The following is a 17,938-nucleotide window of genomic DNA, read 5'->3' as shown; positions in this document are numbered from 1 at the left end:
AAAACCTCCGCAGAGTAACAATGATTAGTCAATTAATCAATTGGCAATCAATCAGTTTTCACACTTATAAACTAATAAACTACATTTGAATGATTTTACGATTGCTACCACAGATAGATTGTGGACAGAAGACTCCGCCCTTCTATGCTTCAAACAATCACAATTATTTTTGTTATTGTGACAGGGAATTTTCATATCATCACATACCAAAATCAGATTTGTTGTTTTAGCATTGTTATACTGACCATACAGTGTAATTTGTACTGTACAACTTTACTGGAACACATCCAGAGAATACAGAAAACATGTGTGTGTTTAAAATAACAAATCTGTCAGGAAAAAAGCAGCTTCTATGGGTTAAACGAAGTGTCAAGTATTTGGTGTGACCTACTCTAACACTGTAACAATAACACAACGCTGACTCTCCTGGAATTTGTCTTTATATTTCATGTCTGTTGTTTGAGTTCAACACAAATATAAGTCACATCATTTTAATCCATTTTGACACTAACCCTAACCCACAGACTCTGACAAAAATGCTGAGCTGGTGTTGACCTCAGACTTTTTGCACACTACTGTATGTCTCACTGGTTGTCTTTGGTGTGTGTGTGTGTGTCCGTGTTAGCATGTCCTCTGTTGTCTCTAAAGAGCCTTTTGACCTCTTTGTCTCCAGACTGAAAAGACTTTTCAGGTTGTCTTTCTCTTCTCTCTCTGTCTCTCTCTCTCTGTCAGACGTCCGTCATTGAAGCTCCTCTTGTCCTGTGTGACCTCCCGACACAGAGAGGTACGACCACACACACACACACACACATACACGGAGTATTTAATCAAGCATTAAGGAAAGCGAGAGTCAGTCTTATCCACTACCTTAACAGTGTGAGTGTCTTTATATTGAGTGTATTTAAGGACAACGTGTGCTGTTTGCGTGTTTGTTTCTGTAAACCTCAGCAAATGTCAGCCTTCATAAAACACCATGGTGCAATGGCAGCGTGTAGCACCACCCACACAAACACAGTATGCTCTACTGCAGTCAGCTGTATACACACACATCCACCCCCCACCTCATGTACTTTCGAAAGCTCAAAGACTTTGACGAAAACACAAAGAGTAAGTGGAATTTGCAGCCGAATTCCTGATGAAAGTATTGCTGTAAGTTTGTCTTTGTACTTTTCACTGAAGGACACGACATCTAACACAAGTTCATGTTATCATCAGGTGTGTGTGGGAAAATTGTCAATAATTTTGTTGTGCATAGCAATAAAAAGCATTAATTGTAGGGAAATTTCCTTTATTGTGATAAAGGTTAGTTCACCAGCATTCACTTATCAATCATTTCAGGAACTCTTGTTTTAAAATGGTCTTATTGAAGATTCTAACCCCTATTTCACTTGTTATGTTTGCTAAAAAAAATATGTAAACGTTGTGAAAGTGATTTATTATTCATGGGACATGACATTTTTCATATTGACCCATCCCCAATACTAAAAGTACTTAATGTTTAAATCCATATATAAGCTCAGAGCAGCTTAAACACTGCATGTTAATGAACATCAGTTAGTTGATGGACGACGTAAACATGCTGGATTATAGCAGGAATGTCCATTTACATTAATTTGATCATTCACTTTATTAATACAAAACAGATGTTTTTGATTGAATTCCTACAAACAGATATTTCTAGTCCGAAGTTGGTGTTGTGAACTTTTGTGTATTTGCAGAAGTGATGACAAGGGTTGTATGCATATGCAACTTAAATACACATTATATTGGTTTTAAACTGATTATTGGTCAGGGAAAGCCTGCTGATGTCATTGTGTCATTGACATGTTATTTTTTTGTGTCTACTCACCAATTTTCACCAGTCAGTCGATAGCATTGGTTCTCAAACTTTTTATACCAAGAACCACCTTGAGAAAATATTGAGCTCTTGATGTAACACCAATATTACCAACGTTTAAATACAGTGGTGGAGGCAGGGGGCAGATTTATTGCCAATAAGATCATTTGCTCTCTCATCACCCTCCTCCTCTTCCTCACATAGACTTCACACACTGATATAGTGAGATTAGCTTAAGATGGAGCAAGACATAAGGTAACTCTAATTTATTATTATTTGCTTCATTTTCTACACACCTTGGTCAAAATTCCTCATCTCAATTCCAATCACAAACCTTGGTATCAACGATAGAACAGTATTTTCCTGCAAGTACCACCAGACGAAGCTTGCGTACCACTGGTGGTACACGTATCACAGTTTGAGAACAATAGGCTCTATATAGTATGTAACGCAGCCTCAGTGTCAGCTGAACATTTGGCCACATGCACCATGGGTGCAGGGATGTATGTGAAGGTGCATGTGTTTGTTTTTGTCCCAGTGGCGCGGCCTCAGTTCTTCAGCCCGGTGATAAAGTGTTAAAACTGCAGCCAAGCCGCTCCAGGCCCCCTCTGGGGTAATTGCCGGCAGGGTAATTATATCCACCAAGAGCTTTTAGAGTTAAAATAAGAAGCTAACCTCACTCACTCGCCAAATGTTCCTCCATGTCAGCTTTACGCAGAGATAGACAGGCACAGACTGATAGACAGACTGGGTGTAGTTATCACCGAGGCCTCGGCTGGAAATAACAATTTACTCACTATGGGAATCCAAGTGAGTTGTAAGTGGATGAGTAAGTGAGACTTTTAGAAGCAGCCATGTCTCCTTGTTTGGCTCAAAGCAGTGTGTCGTCTATAATGGTAACGATGAAGGCAGCCGACAGGAAGCGAAGGAGCTGATGATGATGGGACCCACCAAACCTGTGGTTGGCGGCTTCCCTGCTTCACAGTTACCTCAAATCAAAAAAAGAACAAGTGGTAAATGAGCTTATTTGTCAAGCACCAGTTAATTACATCACGTGGTGAGGCTAGAAAGCAACTTCTGTCACTATGTAAGACATCTGCTCGCGGCTAAACATAGCCCGTATATAAAAAGTGGACATAGTCTTCTGGGTTTAAAATAGACTCCCAGTTTGGAGCGTCTAGATTAGAGATTTGACTGACCTCATGTCAGCTTTTGAAACTGGAAGCTCACACTCTGACCAGACGAGCTGTCAAACACACGGCGTTCACTCGGGGTGCCAAATCTTAAACCGCAATATTTCGGTACATTAGAGGTGTGTGTATTTATTCTCTATAAATAGATTCTGCATGCATTGGATTGTAGCAGGTACCATTTTACAGGTTGCAGCTGATCATCTCTGATTTTGCTTGAATAATAATTAGGATTTTATTCTCGAAAGATAACGACTTTATTCTCATAATATTATGACGTCATTCTCAAAAGATTAAGACTTTATTCTTGAAAGTCACCCCCTTATGGCCATTTAAGCGAGCACAGGTTTCGGTCACTTCCCCATTGGCTGGAGAATACATTTATTTTTACAGTCTATGGGATTACACGTTTCTTGAAGCATTCAGACGAGGGGCGGAGCCTGTGTAGAGCATGCAGGAGGTAGATGGAGGCAAAAAACAGCTTGTTGCTTTGTTAATCCAAATCTGCGTGCATGCACAGTTACATGTTTCCATACTGTACACTCCTGCTGTATCACAGTGACACGGGACGACCTCTGCACATACTTTAGTCTCACTTTGTATCTGTTAGTTATGTATCGTCCTCAAGGACACATTGTAGAAGAAGTGGTGTCCTCAGCGAAGCAGTCCCCATCTTTGCAGCAGCAACTTTTTAACTTGTGTCAGCAGTTTCTGACTCTTGACCGTGAGTGACCAATGGAAATGAAACAGGGCAGTGTGTGTGTGTGTGTGTGTGTGTGTGTGTGTGTGGTTGAGCCACCATGGCTCAACTCCTACTTAATACTTTTACTTGTGTAATATATAAAAAAGTGACTTCACCGTCTACCAAAGTAATTTTCTGGTAACATACTTGCACTTTTTACTCAATTATCCCTTTAAGGTACTTTATACAAGACTGTGTTAGGGTTAAGGTTAAAGTTAGGGTTAGACATTAAGTGGTTATGGTTAAGGTTAGGGTTAAGGCTTTGTTGAGGCTGTCCAAATATATGGAAATCAGTGCAGTGTCCTTAAAAAGAATAAGCTCTGTGTGTGTGCATTTTTTGAGTGTGTGAAAGTGACTGAAAAGGAGGATTCCTTTTGTCAGGATGAAGCATGAAGGCTCCTGGGAATCTTTCAAATCCTCTGTGGAATGTGTGTGTGTGCACGTATGTGTGTGTGTACATGTGTGAGTGTGTGTGTGTGAGTGTGTGTGTGCGCGCATGCGTTGGGGCTTGGCTTGTCACCACATTTGTACAAGGAATGCAAATATTTGCGCGTCTCTCAATTTTTGCGGTGTAGTATAACTGTTACCATGGCGACCACTATCCTCTGGTGTTTTCTGTGTCACCTGACAGCAGAGGTTGGCGGCTAACTTGTTCTTTTCTTCCTCGGCCCACCTCCACTTCCCTCCCCCCCCTCCCCTCCCTCGTCCTCCCTCCCTCCCTCTCTTGTGTCCTTGCTCGCTGGTCTAAATGGCAGCACTCAGGTCAGATTTCATCAGCTGCTCTCATTAATGTGTTTATTTACCAAGCGCACTCAGCTCATCCTCTAGTGGCCTTGAATTTGACTCTCCATCTCAGAGCCGGTCACGTGATGCGCCGATGGGGTGTGTCGGAATGCACACAGTAAACCTGAGTGTCTGTAAAAATAGAACTTACTGTGTCAAGTTAACAATGTAATTAAAACAAAACTCTACATTGGATTTTTTTTTAGGATTCAACAATGTTCAGTGTTTTTTATTTAGTCTAACTCATGATTTAGTTTCTCTTTTTCTTGTTTAATTAAAAGTCTCACGTTGTTTCTCCAGTTAAATCTGTAAATTCCATCCAAACACATTTCATCAGATTAGCTGCCATGTTGGGATATTAAATGATTGAAAACTGACTTTGTTGATTAATTCATTATCAAATTAGTTAAAGCTGATTGTTGACCTTTCTGTAGTTCAGAGTCCATAATGTCCACACCAAATGCAGCTGCAACAAACTGTAATTGGTCATAAGTCCAGTGTTTATGAGGCAAACATTAAAAACTGTCTCATGATGTTAGATTTTTATGAAATTTTTGGATTAAAACCCGCATGTTTGAGGGTTTTCATGTTTTTTCCGGGTTGTGTCTCTCTTACAGGATGGTGATGGCGGAGGGGAGTCCAAGAGACCGTGGGAGGGGGGCTCCGGTGACAGCAGGAGCCGAGGGGAGGCAGATCTTTGTGGAACTTGGTGAGTGACCTTTAGTGTAAACCCGTTACATCATGCCACATTTTCCTTGCCATGTGCTAAAAAAAAAGCACATTCTGCAGTTAAAAATCTGTTTATTCTCTGTATTGTTTTTGCTGCATCGTGACGTCATTATCTTCCTTTCGGCACAGCGGAGCAGAACTTTGACGCCATTTGTCTCTCTACGTATCGAACGGCCTGCAAGCTCAGATTTATACAGAAGAGATGCAACTGTGAGTCCACAACACTGCCCTCTATTGGCACCCGTGTGTATGCTGATTGTGTAGAAGAAATACATTTAAATACACAAAATCTGGACATTTTTTTCCAGTAGATGAGGTTTTATTTCTGCATCAGTCAAAAAACACAAAGGTGTCGACAAAATATTCAACTCTTGTAATGTAAAAATTTCTACTACTACTACTTCTTTTTTCTGCTATTAGTTTTAATTACTTTTTAGTTCTACTGCAAACTTCTTACGAGTTGATGGTTGTTTTTGTAAGCTAAACTGTGTTTTATTTAAATCCATAAATTATTTTCTCGATTATTCAAGTACTTGTTTGGTCCGTCAATGTCAGAAAATGTTGAAAAGTGTTGATCAGTGTTTATTCACCAACCAAAATGATTCTAATGATTTCTTTGTTATATGGTGCGAAGAAACCAGAAAATATTTCCATTTAAGAAGCTGAAAAATCAGAAAGTTTGTTTTAACTATTGAAAAAATACTCAAAATCCAACAAGTGTACAAATTCCCCCTGACTTCCCTCCTCTCGTTCCAGTGCATCTGATCGACATCTACAACGTGATCGAGGCGGTGCGCGACGCCGGTCTGAATGCCATCGAGCTGAACGTGGGCATCTCCGTGACCCGACTGGAAAACCTGGTCTCGTCGCTGTTCAACCAGCTCAGCAAGCGTCTGCCCACCACGCACACCATCAACGCTCACGAGAGCACCGTCCTCTTGGTGGAATTCATACTGGCAGCTGTCGACAGGTAAAAAGATCAGCTCCTTATAAAATTCACACTGCAACCGACCCACTCCTTTACCCACGGTTATGTGTAAATCAGTCTGGACCAAACTCCGGCGGCCTGACACACTAATATCAGAAGCATGACTCGATTGTTGGGCTTATTAGATAAACGCCGACCTGCTGCTGGACAGTAAACGGCAGGAAGTGAAGCGGCTGCACGACAGATAATTAAATCAGAGGTAAAAACTAGCCTTCAGATACCGACGTAAATGATTTAAATCTTCTTACACAGCGCTGGGATTTAACTGTGAACTGACCCTTTCTGAAAGACTCACAGTTTTTTAGGGCTAAAATGAATCGATTATCCATTGATTAGTAAATGAATGTACTATTTTGATAACTGATTTTCAGTTTCAGCTTCTTAAAAGTGAATATTCTCTGGTTTCTTTGCTCCATATAACCCAAAATCATTTAAACCTTATAATTTTGGTTTGTTGACATCATCCTTTGGAGGTTTGGGAAACATTTTTCAACATTTTCTGGACAAAACAAGTATTGAATTATTCAAGAAAATAATCTTTTATAAAACAAAATAATAATTAATAGCAGCCCCATAGTTTATTAGGACTGAAATGAATCGATTGTTCACCGATCAGTAACTGAATTAGCAATTTTAAAAATTGATTTGGTTGTTTTGACTGTTTTTTATTTTTAGGTATTTAAACAAGTTAAAACCTAATAATTTTGGTTTGTTGACATTTGAAAATATCGTCATTTGGAGGATTGGGAAACAATTTATTTAGCATTTTCTGCAACAAGCACTCTATTATCTTTTATAGTGAATGATCATCAGTTTATATACTTGTTGAAAATAAACAGTGCTGTGTTTGTTTTCCCAGTGAGCCAGAAGGCCGACTGACGGTGCTGTCCGTGAAGGCAATGCTGGCCATGCTCTGTGGAGGAAAACTGGTCGATAAACTCCGCTGTGAGTATCAGCTCGTTCATCAGCTCTACACTTGTAGTCCGCTCATCAAATGTCTGGTGGTTATTTCAGTTTTTACATTCTTTGAACTGTACGTGCATTATTCTGTAGTTGTTCTGTGAAGTGTTGTGTCTCTGACTGTTTACGTCACACATAAATTCCTATTCGACGCCTTACACATTCGTAACTCATAACAGTCGTTGTAGAATTTAACGTTTTGCTGTGTTTTAACATTTGTATGTTTAAAGCTATAAAAGTGATGCTATTCTGCTTGAAAAAGATCTTAAATGGACATCTGTGACTCCACTGTGATTCTTCCTCATTGTTTCTCATCAAAAAGAATGACGAAAACTTTCTTTCATTTCTGTGATCAAAACGTCTCCCGAGTTTACTTACTCACAATTCACCTGTCGTGTGTCACAATTGTGCAGTCTACTTTTGGCAGTCAGATCTCACCATAACACATAAATTAATCAGAAATTTGAAGTACATTTTGTGTATTTTATGGATTCATTTTCTACATAATCCTCTTTCTAGTTCCCTCTTTCTACATGAGAACATGTTGATGGGCAAATCATGTAAAAAAAAAACCTGCTTTTTTACAGCTTATATGTGCAATGGAAATGTCTATATATGTCAGGCTGAATGTAATGTACATATTGTGCATGTACACATGTTACATATTGTGCCATCTTGTGGAAAATGTACGACAGTGCTGCTGTCTGTTCACGCCGATTCATCCCTTTTTGTATTACGTTAAGTGTGTCGACAAAAAACTGATTCCAGCACCATAAAATAAGAGTTCTAAAGTAAGGTAGGATTAGGAAATACAGAGGTTATGAATATAGGAAGATGACGTTAACACTGGTGTGCGTTTTGTGTGTGCAGATGTGTTTTCTCAGGTATCTGACTCCCACGGTGTGTTGGTGCAGTCCAAGTTTGACTGGTTTCTCAGGGAGGCTCTGAAGTTGCCCACCGCTATACACGAAGGACCGTCCTTTGGCTACGATCACGCGTTAGCGCGCTCGTGCTTTCCACAACAGGTACAACACAGTCAACGCTGTTCTCCTCACTTTTGATTTTTTGTTACGTTCATTTACGCGGCTGTATTTGTTGTCGTCGTTTTGTAGAAGAGGGTGATGCTCAACATGTTCCTGGACGTCGCCGCCGATCCCCCTCAGTGTCTCGTGTGGCTGCCTCTCATGCACCGCATGGCCAACGTGGAGCATGGTATACACCCACACACACACACACACACACCCTCTCTAACTCATGTCTTTACTTTCGAAAGTAGAATTTGTAGCTGAATTCCTGATAAACGTTTTTCTGTAAGTTTGTCTTTGTCCTTCCACTGAAGGACAAAACACAAGCACTGAAACACAAGTCCATCATCATATGTGTGTGTGTGTGTGTGTGTGTGTGTGGGAAAAGGATAGCAAAATACCTTTTACTAAACTAATTTACAAGTGACTTCTTGTAGTTGATGCCAAGTAGGGATTGTGATAAAAAGCATTCATTTTGTTGAACTTTCCTTTATTGTGGCCATCAGAAATGGGTAAAATCATGAATATGTTATACAAGGAATATTTCTTGAAAATAAGTGCAACTTTTCAGTGATATCAGGAACTCTTTCTTTAAAATGGTCTCATTGAAGTTTACAACTCCTATTTCACTTGTTACGTTTGCTAAAAACATGTATTCCAGTGTATCTCGAGTGAGACAGTGATTTATGTGTGTTTCATAGCAGGTATGAGCAAATATATGCAGCATATTTTGCAGGATTATTCTAGGATTATTTCGAAATTTTCATATTTCATATCCCTAATACTAAAAGTACAACAAAATGTGATTATTTTAAAATGTTTTATCCATGTATTAAGCTCAGAGCAGCTGTTAATGAACATCAGTAGTTGTTTCTAAATCGTAGTGAGGACACATGATAGACACAATGCCCCTTACCCTAACCTTAACCATCCCAACTAAGTCCCTTACCCAGGTCGTAACCCTGAAAAAGCCCCAGACAAAATGTCCCCACAAAGACAGGTTTGTAGGTTTATTTTTGGACCTCACAAAGCTATAAATAAACACAAGAACACACGATGACGAACAAACTCTTTATCGACTTGTTCTGGGCACTCGCTGACAGATCCCATCTCTCTCTCCCTCCCTCAGTCTATCACCCAGTGACGTGCTCCTACTGCCGTGGCAATGGCATGACGGGCTTCCGCTACCGCTGCCTCCGTTGCCGTGGTTACCAGCTCTGCCAGAACTGCTTCTGGCGCGGCAATGTCAGCGGCTCGCACAGCAGCCAGCATCAGATGAAGGAGCACTCGTCCTGGGTGAGTCACGGTGTGATTCCCCGTCCGTCACACCAGGGGGCACCACTGTTTTTGTGTGTGTGTGTGTGTGTGTGTGTGTGTGTGTGTGTGTGTGTGTGTGTGTGTGTGTGTGTGTGTGTGTGTGTGTGTGTGATCTCTTCAGCTGTTGTTGTATGTATTACGTAATCATAAACAACAACAATTTATTCATGATCCTCATATGTTTTGTGTAAAAAAAATATTAATTTATAAGATAACTACCAACTAAAATTGGAAATTAAAAGGTATAATGTACAATTTTCCTTTTAAATGATGTGGCAAATGAAGAAAAGACCTGAATGTAAATGACACAAAGACATAAAATCACCATAACACCTCCATAAAAGCAGCTCTAATCAGAAGGGGAGAATGTTTACAGGGTATAAATAGATGGATAGTTAGTTGTTGAATTATTCATCACTCAGGCTCAGCATAATTTGTCTTACTAATGTTTCTGTAAGAAGAGCAATAAATCCCTCCGATACAGCAGCAGCTTCTGTCCGTCCGAGAAAATCCTCCTCTTCACAAAGGAACCGCATCCTCGTAATCCTCTGCAGACTTCAAACATCATTATCAACAGCGCAATTCTGTTTATGCCGTTGCACTTCATTTAGTTTGATCACAGTACAGTACAGTAGAAAAATCACACAAAGGGCGAAGAACGACTTCCTGCCTGGAATGTGAAGGCCACCTTAGTTCACCGAAAATGGCAAAGTTAGTTCACCGAAAATGGCAAAGTTGATAGATAATAGTTGGTTTGAAAAAGAAGTTACATTATTTTCAGAATAAGAGGCACTGAGTTCTGCATGACTTGGTTGTTTTTGTGAAAATGAGAAACTCACTAAAATATTTATTAAAGAATTTTGAATTAATCTTGCAGGCCAGATATTAATGCCGGCGGGCCAGTTTTGGCCCATGGGCCTCCAGTTGCTGCCCACTGCTCTAGTGCATAACTTCAAACTATAAGAAAAATATCTACTACTTTCAAACCAGTGTCAGATAAGATCACACATCAGTAAAGCGAGGTGGCTTCATACAGTTGGACTGGGGAAACTAGGGATGGGAATAGGTATGGATCAGTATCGATATTGGTCACGATACCGGTCAAAGTCACTGGTTTGGACATCGGACATCGGATAGATAGAAATGTGAAATACCGACGCTTCACTCAATACAGAACAATAGTCTAAAATGACTGTATCGGACTAATGTCCCATCCCTCCTGAAAACACTATGAAGTGCCCACAGAAAATGTCCGAAACTGATTCTTCTGCTAAAGATATTCGTGGACATTCCATAGGACTAAGTAGAATTGTATTTTGATCATGTTGAACGACTGCCTGACGTCATGCCCGCATGTTCAGTCACAGCTCCTGCTGTTCCTGCACCATGCAGCTCCAAGTTATAGATATAGATACAGCAAATAACTTGCCAAAGTATTGTAAAAACACAAAGTAAAGTTTATGTCTTATGTAGAGCTGAGAGTGTGGAGAGCAAATCGTGTCGAGAAAAGTTTTGGTAATTACTCCACAGGGGGGAGAGATGGAAGTTCCACACACTGGACCTTTAAAGGCTGTCACCTTTTATAAATGTCACATGGTCTTCAAACACTGACCTCATATTTCTCTCCCTCGCTCTTTCTGTGTGTGTGTATGTGTGTGTAGAAGTCACCGGCGACGAAGTTCGGCCGTGCCCTGAGCAGGACTCTGGGCTGCGTGTCGTCCAGAGAATCCTCTCACCCGATTTATCCCGAGGAACCAGAGAAGACACTTAACCTGGCCAACATTGTGTAAGACCTCACAGCAGTAACACACTCCACACTCACTACACATTATATTATGTCATTAGCTCCAGTCATTATGTAAATGAAAAGGTACAAAAAAAAATCACAGGTCACAGGTGATCACATGACGTAAGTCAAGACAGTGGACAAGCATGGAACTGAGAAAAAGCTAAATGGAGCTCAGCTGGTATTAATTTTACAGTTTAAAGTTGTGATTTTCTCACTGTGAGCCTGAACTCTTGGCATTAATTAGCCTATTTTTAGTTAATATACTTGTCTTACAGGTGTTATTAAATCAGTTTAAAGGGCTATTAATGGACTATTTCACCACACACACACATTGACTCTCACACTTTTCTTTCGTTTATCTCATGATAATTCACCACAAAAAGTCTGTATTAAATTTGGCATTGCACCTCTGGAGTTTTAAATATGACAAAAAATCAGCTTCTTAAATGTGACTTATTTCTGGATTCTTTGCGCCATATCACAAAGAAAGCATTAAAACTGAATCATGTTCAAAGTTTGGGAAACGCAGGTCAACATTTTTCAACATTTTCTGACAATTTATTGACCAAACAATGAGATGATTAATCGAGAAAATAACTGACAGGTTCAGTGATATATACATAATCGTTTCAATAAATCCAAACATTATAGTTAGACTGGATCCCAAATTCATGCAAGAAAATTCGTTTTTTGTTACTGTATAACCTGTATCAGCAGGAAAAAATGTAACACATTACTTTTAAGTTGAATTAATTGACCAGAAACTGTTGCTATGATAATACCACCATGATACAATGACACTGTAAGACAGTAAATTGTAATTTATGAGTCATTTAAATACTAGTATATACACACAACATGTTAGACAGCTGATTCGCTTTGTCGCGCAGGTGAAGTTAACATTAAAAACTGTGTAAACGGGTTGAGTTTTTATGGCAGAAAGTGAAACATTTACACACTGTGACTCATTTACTCGCACGGCTGCTCACACACTCTGCAGACTTGATTCTTTTCTGTTTTTTTATGGCACCGGTGGAGCCGGAGAGGGAGAGACCAGACAATCCGCACATCACCAAACACAAACGGCTGAATAAAACTTTCATCCCAGGCCACTAAAGAACTTTATTGAAGACAGTGTTTCAATGTGATGTTGCTCTTCCTTTGGAATCACAGTGTTTTTTTACAGATATATCATCAGTGGAGTTGCTTGTTCACAGAAAGTTTAATTAATATGAACAAATAAAAAAAAAAAAAGTCCCACCTCTTGATCCAGGCCTGTGTGGTGGCTCCACCCCTGTTGTGGTTTGATTTATTTTTTCAAAGACTGGGTCAGTACAGACCTGCAAACATTGACTCGACTTGTTTCCAGGCCAGCACACAGACGCTGCACTTAGCACTGATCGTTGTGAGTATGCTACAACAGAGCTGCGTCACATTTGTTCCTCTGTTGTCGAGTTCAGACTGTCAGAGTTTTCTCTGAATTAATCTGTTGTGTCTCTGTGTTCACACAGACTTTTCTCTCTTCTGTCATTGTGTCTCTCTGTTGATCTATGGCCTTTGTGTCTGTGTGTGTCTGTGTTTGCTCAGACAAGAGCAGCAGCACTTCACTGTTGATGTGTGTGAAAGAATGATTGTGTTTTTGATTGAAAGTCCTTTTGTGTTTTAACAATTCAGCGCCGCATTAGGGCTGCAGCTCACGATTAGTTACATATGTCGATTATTTTCTCGATTGATTAAGAAACGATGATGTTCTCATATTTTCATTGCCCTTTGACACTGTTTAAGTTGTTGATGTTGCTTCATTTATTTGATTTCAAGTGTTTTTATTCACGTCTTTGGTCCACTGTGGTTGTTTGTAAAGCGCTTTACAAATAAAGGTGGATTGGATCGAATGTCCACAAATCACATTTATTCACTTTTAATGATTTCTCTGTTACATGGAGAAAAAGAAACCAGAACATATTCACATTTAAGAAGCTTAAAAATCAGATAAACCCCCTGCTTAAACTTGATTATTGATTGTCGAAATACAATTAATCACTGACACATTGTGTGTGCATATATTGTATTTGTGTTTCAGTCCGGCTCGTCCTGTTGGAAACACCAGTGAGGCCATGTTACTGTCCTCGTCCTCTCCTGAGACGTCAAAGAGGTGAAAACACAAAGAATTAAAATCACAATTATAACCTAAAACGACTTTATTCCAATTGAAATCAATTTATTTGATCAGATTTGTAGAAAATATAATCTGGGCTTTTTATGTGGCAACTACGTTACATTACATGTCATTTAGCAGACGCTTTTATCTAAAGGGAATTGAGTACAACCAGCCAGGGGTGGAGTTGAACTTGCGACCATGATGTCTGTTGTACACAGGGTACCGGTCTTAACCACTGAGCTACCCCACCCCAACTAGTACACAGTATCTTTTGAAAAAAGCTCATACAAATTTGATTTTTTATTATTGGTAGACTGAAATATTAAGGGATTATCATGGGAGGGGATATCTCATTTCATTTTTTTGAATTTTATCACTTTAACCCTTTGATTTTTCTTTTAAAACACTTGAGTATGAGTTAAGTAATGAGTGTAAGTAAAGAAATAAATGAATATCTATATATTTTTTTATTTAAAACACATTATTCTATTCACATGCAGGGAAAAACACTGTCAACTTATGTGTAAAGAAAACATTTTGATATAAAAACTAAATGATAATCTGAATAAATATAAATTAGCAGCACACTGTTAATATGTCTACGTGTGTATGTGTGAAAACTGTAGCTGTTAGTGGTGTAATGAAGCTGTTGTGATTGCTGCAGTTTGCTGAAATAGCGTCATAATCACCGTCTGTTTCATTATCTTTTTTTTTTCCCCGTCGCTCCAGTTTGGCAGCGGCTCAGCGCATGAACGAGGAACACGCTCTCATCGCCGCGTACGTGAATCGTCTCCAGGGCAGCCCACGGTGAGCGAGGAGCACGGATGCAGCGGGGGGGTGTTTACACCAACACAAACAAAAACAGAGAGGGAGGAGAGAGCAGGGTGCAGAACAGTTACCCTCCAGTACTGTTAGATTAAATATGCAATAGAAAAAAGGCAAATATTAACCAAATTATAATCCCCTCTGACACCAAAACAGCTCGTTTCTCCTCCTTTAAACACAGATTATTATATTGCCTGTAATGAAATATTATGGAGATATTGTTTATATGTGACTGAACAGAGGGTAATAGATGTTGACACCACTGAGATTCACTAAATAAATGAAGCTTCAATAAGTTTTTGATTACATTTGAAAGGTAAAATGAAGTTTAAATGAATAGGATAGAATTTATTGTACCAGTGGGGAAATTTGCTGTGGATTCTAGATGAAAAAAGAGTTGGTATTATGGTCTGTATTTATGCAGAGCTTTTCTGGTCTTGATGAGCTGCTTTACACTACAGTTTTCACCCATTCACACGCTGCAACATGGGGTTAAGTGTCTTTGCTCAAGGACACGTATTAGAATAGCAGAGCCAGGAATTGAACCCCACAACCTACCAGTTGAAAGACAACTCGCACCTACGACTGAGCCACCATGGCTCAACCCCATTTCTCCAATTTTACTTACTTAATTTAACTTAAGTACGTTTTAAATCAGAAAATGACGTTTGATACTTAAGTACAGTAAATGTCATATACTTTAAGACTTTTACTTAAGTAATATTATAAAATAAAATGACTTCAACTTCTACCAAAGTAATTTTTCTGCTAACATACTTTTACTTTTACTCAAGTATCCCTTTGAGGTACTTTATACAAGACTGGAAATGACGTCATTGTTGCCCGAGTGTGGTGTCGAGTTTCAAGAGCTTTAGGTAAAAGGCGCTAAGAAATGCGATAAAAGGGTCAAAAAGTGTCCTCACAACTAAGGAGGAACGTGCATGAGTGGGTCCAGAGAAGGCTGAATGGATTGTGGAACAAAACACAAACAATAGTGAGAGTAACATTACATTACATTACATTACATGTCATTTAGCAGACGCTTTTATCCAAAGCGACTTACACTAAGTGCATTTCAACATTTGGGTACATTACACACTTCCTGTAAAAAATCCCCACAATAAATTTTAAACAAAAGCGAGAAAACCTGCAAAGCCTGATCATTGTTAACAACAACAAGCATGTACAGTATAGTAGCAGGATGGAGAATGAAACAGATTTCAGAATAAAAGCTTTTTCAAATGTGCACTTATGGTTCGTACAGCTGTGAGACGTGATGGATGGCGACCGCAGGTTTGTTGTACCTTGAAAGGATAGTCAAGCAATTTGTCCAGACACTGACAGCTTGTTGTTATGTATAAATAAGTCCATATTCTAGATAAAACAATCCTGTTACATCACAACAAGGTCACAATTAAAGTTTAGATCATATACTGTATATATATCTAACAAAAAAGAAGGTAAAATAAAGTATAGATTTGAAAAAAAAATAAATAAATCACACTAGATCTAATTCTTTTGCAGGTTGTATTTAATTTTTCCTAATCTGTGTGTGTTGACAGTGTGGACAGTCCCAGCAGACAAGACGAGGAGCACAAACTCATCGCCCGCTACACGTCTCGACTGGCAGAGAGCGACGGCTCAGGAGTGAGTCAATAAAAACAAAACAATTAAATTATCACATTATATCAAATATACAGTCAGGTTCCTGTATGTTACACAACTCTGTATTCACACGGTCTCTTGTTTTTAGAAACAAAGGTCTTGTGTAGAGATTAATAATCAACCTTTTCGTGACTGCATGAGTGAGTCTAATGTGTGTGTGTGTGTGTGTGTGTGTGTGTGTGTGTTTCAGGTGATTCCGAACCGCAGCATCAACTTTGACGTGAACAAACAGAAGAGGGAGCTCATCGCTCAGCTGGAGTGCAAAAATAGGTAGATATGACTGAACATAAGAAAAGGAGTGATCATTATTTCACCACACGGAGTAGGAGTGAAGTATTGTTTTGTCTGTCTGTCTGTCTGTCTGTCTGTGTTTCCACACTTGCCAATATGACTAACAGAGGCTGACAGAGGCTTGTTGGGTGGATAGAGTGAAGTCTGCCATCTCTGATTGCCTTGTTTTAAACAGCAACTCCTTACTCTTTATTTTTTGACTCATGCTCATTAGTGTCTGTCACTTTATTGTCATTTCTGATTATTAAAGTGCTGGTAGAAGTGAATTTTGAGTTTTCAGCCTGATTTATCTGACCTTTCGCTGATCAAATTTGGGCTAAGAAAATGAGAAATGATCAAAAATGATAAGCTTGTAATATTCAAAAAATTTAATAATTTTTTTTTACAATAATCAAAGGTTTAAGCACCTAAATGCTTTTTTTATCCTACTAAAAACAATGATGACTCATTTGGTTACAGCTCTGTCAAGTTAAAAGCATTTTTTCCTTTGTTTTTGTAAATCTTATTACAAACTGAGTATCTTTTGGGTTTTAGATCAATAGATTGTTGTAGAGTTACTTAATTCATTGATTTAAATGTAGTTTCCCTCTATTTGGACACTGGTCAAGACAAAAATAATTTGTAATAATGTCGCCATTTTTGCTCCAGGACACAGTTTATCATCAGTGTCCTGATAAATAATTGGCAGATTACTCAATGAAAACTGATTAATTAGAGCCATCATTAACATGTAACAACAGTTTAAAATGACTCCTCACTGTGGTACTGAATGTCTTCAGAACATGTGTATACATACATTATCTAAAAATCAAACTAAATCTCCCAGATTTAGTTCATCTAAACCCAGTGTAATCCCATATTTCTCTCTCTGCATAAACAGTGCAAATCCACCAGCCTAAACTGAAGAGTTTTTTTTTTTGTATTATTTCACAGAGAGATCTTGGCAGAGATTAAACGGATCCGAACAGAACACGACGCAGCCGGCCAGCTCAGTCCAGAGAAAGGCTGCACCAACCCGACGCTGCTGGCCGAGCTCCGCCAGCTCAGGTAAACACAAACCTGAAACCTGCTGTACACACACACACACACACACTATGACTATTATTTGTGTTTGTTTTAACCTGATACATTGACTGAAACGACGCCCAGACCTTTGTGTACACAAGCTTTTTAAAAGCCGTTATTTTCACTGCGCTGTGTGTTCTGCGGCATCAGATTTGGCGGGAAATGTGCTGTGTTGCTTTGCAGCACGGAGGGAGCACTTTATGGCAGATGGCACTGGCAGATGGTGGATTTTTGTGGAAAAATCCTCAGTTTGTTTATGCTTTTGCTTTTTTTTTTTTTATTGAAAGCAAAACGTCAGGAGGGAGAGGAGGAGGAGGAGAAGATGTTTCTCCACCAGGAGCCTCTTGTTCTCAGTGACCTTTTTAGAGCATTTACTATCACTACAGGAGGGATGTTTTGACATTTTTCTTTTTCTTTAAAATATGAGATATTACTTGACTGTCTAAAACAATGATATTTTTCTATGTGACCACATGAGGGCGCCAGATTTGCAAATTTAGTGGCTTTAAAGATTCCGGGCATTTAATTGTTTTTAGAAGATTATTTGATTAAAAACGTTTACAATAAAGTGAAC

General features: G+C 39.1%; 1 protein-coding gene across 7 annotated transcripts in view; it reads left to right on the top strand.

Annotated features, from left to right (window-relative positions):
* dtnba (dystrobrevin, beta a) overlaps positions 1-17,938 on the top strand; it is a 29,778-nt gene that overhangs the window by 6,706 nt on the left and 5,134 nt on the right. For 6 of the 7 annotated variants that reach the window (XM_044049056.1, XM_044049052.1, XM_044049057.1 and 3 more), the window contains 14 exons: positions 733-784; positions 5,170-5,261; positions 5,411-5,491; positions 6,038-6,251; positions 7,129-7,214; positions 8,100-8,254; positions 8,342-8,441; positions 9,384-9,550; positions 11,233-11,357; positions 13,441-13,512; positions 14,248-14,325; positions 15,906-15,990; positions 16,199-16,278; positions 17,233-17,346. In XM_044049056.1, the coding sequence (XP_043904991.1) occupies positions 5,171-5,261; positions 5,411-5,491; positions 6,038-6,251; positions 7,129-7,214; positions 8,100-8,254; positions 8,342-8,441; positions 9,384-9,550; positions 11,233-11,357; positions 13,441-13,512; positions 14,248-14,325; positions 15,906-15,990; positions 16,199-16,278; positions 17,233-17,346 (1,448 nt within the window). In that variant the 5' untranslated portion in view covers positions 733-784; position 5,170. The remainder of the gene's footprint in view (positions 1-732; positions 785-5,169; positions 5,262-5,410; positions 5,492-6,037; positions 6,252-7,128; positions 7,215-8,099; positions 8,255-8,341; positions 8,442-9,383; positions 9,551-11,232; positions 11,358-13,440; positions 13,513-14,247; positions 14,326-15,905; positions 15,991-16,198; positions 16,279-17,232; positions 17,347-17,938) is intronic. The other variant, XM_044049055.1, reaches the window with a different exon arrangement.

Source organism: Solea senegalensis, linkage group LG17 (genome assembly GCF_019176455.1).
Source record: "Solea senegalensis isolate Sse05_10M linkage group LG17, IFAPA_SoseM_1, whole genome shotgun sequence".
Taxonomy (NCBI): Eukaryota; Metazoa; Chordata; class Actinopteri; order Pleuronectiformes; family Soleidae; genus Solea; species Solea senegalensis.
The sequence above is the reverse complement of the archived record's forward strand: the minus strand, read 5'-3'. Positions and strand labels throughout refer to the sequence as shown.